This window comes from Grammomys surdaster, unplaced genomic scaffold (genome assembly GCF_004785775.1).
Source record: "Grammomys surdaster isolate TR1022 unplaced genomic scaffold, NIH_TR_1.0 136, whole genome shotgun sequence".
Classification (NCBI taxonomy): Eukaryota; Metazoa; Chordata; class Mammalia; order Rodentia; family Muridae; genus Grammomys; species Grammomys surdaster.
In genome coordinates this window covers 15,711,797-15,721,650 of record NW_021604594.1, presented here as the reverse complement: position 1 = coordinate 15,721,650, position 9,854 = coordinate 15,711,797, and the positions used below count along the sequence as shown (strand labels likewise).

At 37.5% G+C, this 9,854-nt stretch overlaps 1 protein-coding gene across 1 annotated transcript in view; it reads left to right on the top strand.

Moving 5' to 3' along the window:
- The window catches only part of LOC114617438, a 38,260-nt gene extending 28,775 nt beyond the window's left edge, over positions 1-9,485 (top strand). Inside the window, exons 14-16 of the mRNA XM_028763040.1 lie at positions 2,193-2,407; positions 3,364-3,577; positions 9,456-9,485. Of these exons, the coding sequence (XP_028618873.1) occupies positions 2,193-2,407; positions 3,364-3,577; positions 9,456-9,485 (459 nt within the window). The remainder of the gene's footprint in view (positions 1-2,192; positions 2,408-3,363; positions 3,578-9,455) is intronic.
- The last annotated feature ends 369 nt before the right edge of the window (positions 9,486-9,854 follow it).

Here is a 9,854-nt window from a genome sequence, read left to right as displayed (position 1 = left end):
TCTATCTATCTATCTATCTATCTATCTATCTATCTATCTATCTATCTCTTGGTTTGAAACATGGTTTTGCTGTGCAGCCTTGACTGTCCTAGAACTCACTGTAGATCAAGCTGGCCTTGAACTCAGAGATTCACCTGCCTCCACCTCCTGAGTGCTGGGATTAGATCATGACCACCAGCTAAAAGTAATTTTGTTAATCAAATATTTCCATTGTCAAAATGGAGGAATCTTAGGTTTTTTTTTCCTTGTTTTTACTTGAAAGTATGATGATTCAGAGGTGAGAGCTATATAAAAAGTCTTCAAATCACAACCAACGTGAAAATATGAAGTCTGTTTCTCCTATCCAGTCTCATGAGTATACTTTCCTACATCCTCTGGAATTCCAAGAGGAATCTTGCCAACAAAATATATGATTAAAATATCTATTCTCTCAGAACTCCAATTCATTTTTTATTAATAGCTCTTTATATACTTTTCCAATTTAATTATGACAAATAACACTTGATATATTTATTAATGGGAATTTAGTGTTTTAAATAATTTCTTTAGTGAAAGTCTTATTTATGAAAACTGACAAGACATGTTTACTTGGCAGTTCTGGTGACTGGAGGTTTTATATTGTTTCTCACTAGCATTGTCACTCTTACTATGGGCTTCTTTAAAAGAAACTAAATTCTGTAAAGTTCTCCTCTGGATCTCTTCAGATCCATCATTTGCCAATTTATTCCAATTACCCGAAATTTAGTGGATTAAAGAATATTCACTATGTTTCTCAATCTCAGGTTTGAGAAAATCTTGAAAAGGTTAGAGCCTCTCTTCTTCACTGACATTTAGTTGAGAATAAAATGGGAGGCTAGAATCCCATGCAGCACTATTTCCAACATGTCTGCTTGCTCTGAATGTTGCTGTTGGATGCTGAGGAATTTGATATACAGTAGGGTGGTAGAACACCCATGTGAGAACGCCTACACTTTCCTTGTAGATTGAGGGAAGTGTTATTCTGCTTATACTTCCTATCCAGTCTCATGACTCTATGCTGTTTATTACAAAGGTAGTCAGGACAGGAACTCAAACAGGGCAGGGACTTGGAGGCAGGAGCTGGTGTGGAGGCCATGGAGGAGTGTTGCTTATTGAATTGCTCCTCATGGCTTGCTTGACCTGCTTTCTTATAGAACTCAAGACCATCAGCCCAGGGATGGATCTATCCACCATGGTCTGGATTGATCACTAATTGAGAAAATGCTCCACAGCTGGATCTCATAGAGACATTTCCTCAACTAAGACTCCTTCCTCTCTGATGACTCTAGCTTATGTCAAGTTGACACATTAAACCAGTCAGTTTAAAGAATGACAGGTTTTTAAACTACTATTTGAAATGTCCTCTGGTCAAAATTTATATAATTCTCACCCTTGAAAATTATGCCCATTGGTACTCAACCCTATCAAATAATCAGTTATTATGGATGAAGCAAACTGTAATTTACAAATTCAAAGACACTCCCTTGTCCACTGTGAGGGCTGTGTGGCTTGTTCACAGAGAGGGCAGGTCACATCTGTGGTGACTTAGGTAGGATGAAGGAACTCACTCCCTAAGGAAATGCTTCAGTTCATTTTGATCCCATCTCAGTTAACATTTCCTCTCAGAGGTGGTTCTTCTCCAACCTCCCTCTGTTGACTGTCTTGTAGCTTACGTGTAAAGGCCATTCCTTTCCCCATGGCTTTTGCATCATTTTTCTCCATTGGTCTTTATGACCTTCATGTCCGTCTTTCTAAAGTAGATATGGCTTTATATTATAGGTCCAGAGAATAACATATTTTCAAAATGATTTTAATTTAAATTATTCTTTCTTCATGTATTTCACTCATTCTGTTTTTTTTTCCAAAAATATCTAATTACATGGCAATAACATGAGAGTGATTCAGGGCTGAGTTTATAGGTCAGTAGTAGAGGACTTACCACCAATGGCCCAGAGCCTACTTTCATATACCATAGTACGCACATACCTAAGCCTGGATCCATTTTAATTTGTTTTCAATTCAGATCAAGTGTAGACATATAGTCTATAAATATTTTAAAGCTGTATTTTTTACATATTTAAATGTTCAGAATCATTGACCTGAAACTATAGGAATCAAACATATGCATGTATTGTTAGCACAATTTAAATACATATATTTAAAATCTTTTTCAGGTAAGAGACGAAAATCAGCAAAATTCTTATGACAAAATAGGAAACCATAATGTCTCATTCATAAAGCCACAGAAATCCACACTTTCAAACCTGCAGTCCAAACACCCAGAAGAAGTAAATCATCAAGCCTCATGTAAAGCAGAACCAAAACGCTATGAAGAGCCATATTCTGAAAGGATAGAAATAACAAAGCCATTACCTTATGACCAACTAAAGTAAGTTACATATATGTACATTATACATTATATAATATATATAAGTACATAAAATATGGAGAGAAAGAAAACTAATGTCAATAATTTGTGTCTGAAGAATAATTATCATTGAAAGACACTCATGAGATTTTATGACGTGAAATCAAGCTGGGGAATATAATTGTGGAAAACTAATGTTTAGATTGTAAAGATCAGAATACCCATGAGTTTTTAAATGAATTGTTTAGCTATTGTTTGCATATGATGCCAAAGCTCATGGGTCTAATAGCACTACTACTGCTACACCAGGGCCACACTCCAGCGCTTTGTTAGTTGACTTTCAACTGTGAGACTTGGTGTCCCCGCTAGAGGGTTTGTACAGAGGGTCTTCCTAAGGTTTTCTGAGCTGTGTGAAGTCATAAGGAGAAGGTTACCATGAAGGTAAAGATAAACCATAATTTAAAAGTGGCTAAAACAGTTCTATGTTCGTTGGGAAGGAAATGTGGAGACAGAATGGCTGGCCATGTCCATGGTGAGCTGGTGAGCGCGAGATGAGCTGTCTGAGAAGCTGATTCAGTTTGTTTTCGCTTGTATTAGTAAAAAAACAAAAAGGAGTTATCCCGGACATCATCTACACAGTTCCTTGGCAATTAAGTCTTTCTAATGACACCATCAAAAATCTTATAATAGGGCCATTTCAACAGTTTAACCTGCAAAACTACATACACATCAGTGACAGTCATTTCTCTACTTCTTGCTTTGTTTGATTTTCTTTTTAGTTTGGAATCCAGACATATAGTTCTTTCCAGTTCCACTTTAAATCACAACTGCACAACTTACGTACCAGACACAGCTACAATGTTTAGACATTGTTAGGTGGGAAAGTCATTTATGCCCTGCCACCCCCTCCCCCATTTTTAAGGAGTCTTTCAAGGGAAAATGAGACACTCTTATGTTTGCCTTTGGCATCTTCACAGGACTAAGGACAGGCAAGATGAGTCCTTGAGGAGGAACTTTGATAAAACTTCTAAGCCAAACTTGTGTACGACAACAAATCCTGCTCCAGGGTTTGGATCTGGACAACTCTACAACAATTTGGAACACAGTGGAAGTCTCATGCATAGAGAAGCCATGATGCCAAGCTCCAGGCCATATCATTTTGTGGAAAGTCTGGATAGCTACCTATGCAGGGTGAGCTGTGCTACGTCTTTTGATTATGTCTGTTTCATATGTCTGTTATAATTCTTGTTTTTAACTTGGTGATATAAATTATTCATTGTAAATTAATATCACAATTGCATATTAATATAGAAAGAAAATCAGTTTTACACATTTATAAATGCTCAGAGCTTTCACTTTCAGCAAATAACATTTTCTTAATTTGAGTCAGTAGATGTGACTACTAAAACATGCTGAACTTACTTTAAAGGCTATAAGGGAAACTAATTTTAGCATTTTTCTGTGGTCACAGGAAGACTTAAAAAGGAATTGGCTAAGCTCCTAGTTAACTTTGGTTTAGCTCAAGTTCAGAGTAATCTTAAGAGTATTCCCCCAACATCCCAAGCTTGACATCTAAACAATTACTCTTGCGTGAATGTTTCAAGTTTAAAGGAATCGGAGAGGAATGCTTTCTATGAAGGGTCTATACCTATAAAGTCAAAGAAAATTAAGAATATTCCCTTAATTTCTGTTTTATTTACCACATGTTGATTTCAGATTCGAGTCAGTGTAACCACTATTGTGCACTCGTTAATATCATGAAGGCGATTTTCTTAAGCTAGATATGATGTTTCAAAGTGCAGTTCATTAAGTTTGTGGACCTTGCCCTCAAAGGGTATTCAGAGCTAAGATTGCAGTTATATAAATCCCTTCACTCACTACTTCCTTAAAAACTTGAGTTGTATTTTTGCTAGCCACTCTCACGTGTGATCCCATGCTGTCTCCATGTCCTTGTCCTTTGCAGTTGAAATAGAAATATTTTTAATCTAAACATATGGAAAACGTTTTTTAAGATTACAATTTATTTCTTTTTTTCTTTTTCTTTCTTTTTTTTTTTTTCGAGACAGGGTTTCTCTGTATAGTCCTGGCTGTTCTGGAACTCACTCTGTAGACCAGGCTGGCCTCGAACTCAGAAATCCACCTGCCTCTGCCTCCCAAGTGCTGGGATTAAAGGCGTGCGCCACCACCGCCCGGCTATTTTTTTTCTTCTTTTTTTTAATTGGATATTTTATTTACATTTCAGATGTTATTCACTTTCCCCATTTCGCCCCACCCACCCACCCAGGAACCCCGTATCCCATCCCCCTTCCTCCTGCTTCTATGAGGATGTGTCCCCACCCACTCACTCACCCACTCCCACCTCCCCACCCTCGAATTCTCCCACACTGGGACATCCAGCCTTCATGGGACCAAGGACCTCCTCTCCCACCTGTGCCCAATAAGGCCATCCTCCTCTACACATACAGCTGGAGCCATGGGTCCCTCCCTATGTACTCCCAGGCTGGTGGTTTAGACCCTGGGAGCTCTGGTTGGTTGGTATTGTTGCTCTCCCCATGGGGCTGCAAACCCTTTCAGCTCCTTCAGTCCTCTAACTCCTCCATGAGTGAGCATGGGAGGTCTTTCCATTTTACCTAATTTTAGTGGGATTGCTTCAAGTTTCTCTCCATTTAGTTTGATGTTGGCTACTGGCTTGCTGTATATTGTTTTTACTATGTTTAGGTATGAGCCTTGAATCCCTAATCTTTCCAAGACTTTTACCATGAAGGGATGTTGAATTTTGTCAAATGCTTTCTCAGCATCTAGTGAGATTATCATATGGTTTTCTTCTTTGAGTTTGTTTATGAAGCGGATTACATTGATGAATTTCTACATATTGAACCATCCCTGCATTCCTGGGATAAAGCCTACTTGATCATGATGGATAATTGTTGGATTCCGTTTGCGAGAATTTTATTGAGTATTTTTGCATCGATATTCATAGGAGAGGTTGGTCTGAAGTTTTCTTTCTTTGTTCTGTCACTGTGTGGTTTAGGTATGAGTGTAATTGTGGCTTCATAGAATGAGTTGGGTAGTGTTCCTTCTGTTTCTATTTTGTGAAATTGTTTGAAGAGACTTTGGTACCTGGTAAAAAAATGTCCACTTCATCCAGATTTTCCAGTTTTGTTGAGTATAGGCTTTTGTAGTAGGGTCTGATGACTTTTTTTAATTTCTTCAGTTTCTGTTGTTATGCCTCCCTTTTTACTTCTGTTTTTATTAATTTTGATACTGTCTCTGTGCCCTCTAGTTAGTCTGGCTAAAGGTTTATCTATTTGTTGATTTTCTCAAAGAACGAGCTCCTGGTTTTGTTGATGTTTTGTATAGTTTTTTCTGTTTCTACTTGGTTGATTTCAGCCCTGAGTTTGATTATTTTCTGCCTTCTACTCCTCTTACGTGTATTTGCTTCTTTTTGCTCTAAAGCTTTCAGGTGTGCTGTCAACTTGCTAATGTATATTCTCTCCAGTTTCTTTTTGTAGGCAATTTTTTTTTCATCCTTTTACTCTGAGGTAGTGTCTATCTTTGTCACTGAGGTGAATTTCCTGTATGCAGCAAAATTCTGGGTCCTGTTTATGTATCCAATCTGTTAGTCTATGTCTTTTTACTGGGGAATTGAGTTCATTGATTTTAAGAGATATTAAGGAAAAATGATTGTTGCTTCCTGTTATTTTTGTTTTTAGAGGTAGAATTATGTTTGTGTAACTATCTTTTGGGTTTATTAGAAGATTACTTTCTTCCTTTTTCTAGGTTGTAGTTTCCCTCCTTATATTGGGGTTGTCCATCTATTATCCTTTGTAATTCTGGATTTGTAGGAAGATATTGTATAAATTTGTTTTTGTCATGGAATATCTCGCTTTCTCCATCTATAGTGATTGAACGTTTTGCTGGGTATAGTAGTCTGGGCTGGCATTTGTGTTCTCTTAGGGTCTGTATGATAGCAGTCTAGGATCTTCTGGATTTTATTGTCTCTGGTGAGAAGTCCGGTGTAATTCTTATAGGTCTGCCTTTATATGTTACTTGACCTTTTTCCCTTACTGCTTTTAGTATTTTTTTCTTTGTTTTGTGCATTTGATGTTTTGATTATTAAGAGGAATTCCTTTCCTGGTCTAGTCTATTTGGTGTTCTGTAGGCTTCTTGTATGTTCATGGGCATCTCTTTCTTTAGATTAGGAAAGTTTCTCTCTATAATTTTGTTGAAGATATTTACTGGCCCTTTAAGTTGGGAATCTTCACTCTCATCTATACCTATTATCCTTAGGTTTGGTCTTCTCACTGTGTCCTGGATTTCCTGGATGTTTTGGATTAGGAGCTTTTTGCATTTTGCATTTTCTTTGACAGTTGTGTCAATATTTTCCGTGGTATCTTCTGCACATGAGATTCTCTCTTCTATCTCTTGTATTCTGTTGGTGATGCTTGCATCTATGACTCCTGATCTCTTTCCTAGGTTTTCTATCTTCAGGGTAGTCTTCCTTTGAGATTTCTTTATTGTTTCTATTTCTGTTTTTAGATCCTGGATAGTTTTGTTTAATTCCTTCACTGTTTGGTTGTGTTTTCTTGTAATTCTTTAAGGGATTTTTGTGTTTCCTCTTTAAGAGCTTCTACCTGTTTACCTGTGTTCTCCTGTATTTCTTTAAGGGAGTTATTTATGCCCTCTTAAAGTACTCTATCATCCTCAAGAGAAGTGATTTTAATTCTGAATCCTGCTTTTCTGGTGTGATGGGGTGTCTAAGACTTGCTATGGTGGGAGAACTGGGTTCTGATGATGCCAGGTAACTTCGGTTTCTGTTGCTTATGTTCTTGTGCTTGCCTTTCACCATCTGGTTATCTCTACCTGCACTCACTGTCTCTGACTGAAGCCTGTCTTTCTAGTTATCTTGCTTGTGTCAGAACTCCTCAGAGTCCAGATGTCTCTGTGATCCTGTGATCCTGAGCTAATGGGTAGAAGAGCTCCTGGGACTCAGGCTGCCTCAAGGTTCCTGAAATCCTGCTGCTCTGGGTGCAGTGGTTCCTCTGCTGCTTTGAGTGCAGTGGTTCCTCTAGGATGGCTCAGGATATGATGTCTTCACGGAAGCAGACCAGCTAGGTGTCAGCCCCAGGCAAAAGGGTACAACTTATTTCTTTTTTAAAATTATTCGTGCTACAAACATTGATATAGTCATTTTAGGGGAATTTAACATTTCCTAGAATTTTTGGTTTGTTTTGATTTGTTCAAGACAGGATTTCTCTGTGTAGCACTGACTATCCTGGACCTTGCTCTGTAGACCAGGCTGGCCTCAAAATCAGAGACATCCACCTGCTTCTGTCTCCCAAGTGCTGGGATTAAAGGCATGTATAACTACCAGGATGTTACAGTTTTTTTTATTAAAGTTTCAGTAACCATTTGTGTATCAAAACCTGTTACAATGGTCACACAGCGCGTCCCTTGCAAAGTATTAAGAAAACAGTGCTTGACCCAATTTGAGATGACTATCTACTATTGGAACAATTTTTGAGCTAGAGTGATTTATAAAAGAAAGTATTTTTTAAAAAATAGAGTTACTTTTTTATTCTGTATATACTGTTATTAAAACAGCCATTTCAACCAGTAAAAATTGATCCTTATTTTTCAGGATCTTTTTGATCCCAGGAAATATCATAGACTCATATTAACTAGAGCCTCAGCTCGCTTTCTCCCATAACTGACATCTTTAAAGTCTAAAATTTCCTAACAAGTTTTGCAACTGAATATCATAAAAGGGGAAAATAAACACATGTACTAACACACCAATTAGATCCCAAGCAACTACATTTTTCCTCCATTGTTTTGGCAGCAGCTACAGGAGATGAGACCAGACAGTGGCTGGGCAGCATGAGGAAGCACACTAGTGTCCAGGGATTGCTGCTCATGCTCCGACCAGTTCATAATACCCTAGAAAAGAATTTCAGGATTAACCAGAGAGCTGGAGCAAAGCAAATGGATGCTTTTGTTAATTAAGCAGAAAGGCAAACATGTTTGAAGAGAGTAGGGTGGAACTGAGAAGGATGCGCTGAAGATCTTGCCCTATGATTGGGACTTTGTGCCTTACTGAATCTGCCACCAAGCTTAGCTCTTAGGGACAGCCAGTCCCTTTCTCTTCTCCTTTAAAAGTGTGGTTTAAATCACTCCTTCACATTTCACAAGTAAGTGAAAAGATGTGCTCAGTTAGTGAGAATGAGTCAAGTTCCTGTTAAAGCCTGCTTAAGGTTTTCCATGTCACAGAGTAACAAAGTTGAAGCTTCATTTGTGCCTCCAGCCTGTATTCCTGTCACTACTCAAAACAAACTTATTGTTGAAACCTTTGGTCAGAATCCAGGTGGCATAGTGTTTTAAATATTTTCCCAGAATTACAAATGACAGAAGTCATTATGTCATTTGTCATTATGGCAATAATAGTTTCTTCTTTTGTGTATTTAATGTTTTGAAAATTGGTCACAGAGCATATTAAATTATTAATTTTCTGAAGGTAAAATTGAATGTTTTAATTCATTAAAGTAAAATATCAGATTATATTTTCTTTGAGGGCATATTATAAAGTCATAAAGTGGTACATTTGGAATAAAGAGTTTGGTTGACTAATTGTTGTACCAAAATAATGAAGCCACATCCCCAATATGGTGGGCAAAAAGTAGGCAAATGTTAATTGCAGTTGTTACTCAAAGCAATCTTAGCAACATTCCACAACTAATCTATACCTTTAAGCATAATTTTTTTATCTGATCTGACTTGAATGACGTCTTTCAAATTATTCTCCAAGTAAAGGAGATCTCTAAAAGGATTTTTCAAAGATCACATTTTCCTTTGCCAATTTTATATGCTTTTAATTAACATGCAGAATATTAGGTGCCAATACAGCATTTCCAAGCACACCTTATCTCTTGTGACAACTCCCCCCCCACACCTTTCTACCTCTTGAACCTTCCCACCCACAATAATATAGGCCACATTTTCGGAGTATCATTCCTGTAATAATATCTTTTGTTTAACAGAAGTCTTATAAATATTATTTGAATTTTTGCAGACATGGCAGCAATTACATGACCACTGCTAGAGAAGACAAAGATGGTACGTTTCTGAAATGCACAAATTAAGCTTAATCAGTTCTAAAATAAGTTATCATAAATAATAAATGGCTTCAATTTCCTTTGATCTGCTGATACATTCTACATTAAATATTTTTGTTACACACATGAAATAAAAGATCTGAAAATGTGTATGCTTCTAATTATTCTTCATTTATTAATCTTTCCACTCCTCTTGGCTTATTATTTGTGTGTGTGTGGGGGGGGGGGAGTTATGCTATCACAGAAAAGGGAAAAGGGAGGACAAAACAGGCTTGGATTGCCCTGTCCTTCCCCACCCCTGTATTCATAGAAGAGCCACCAGCTCTTCTCCATTCTCTCTGAGCACTGTTCCCTCA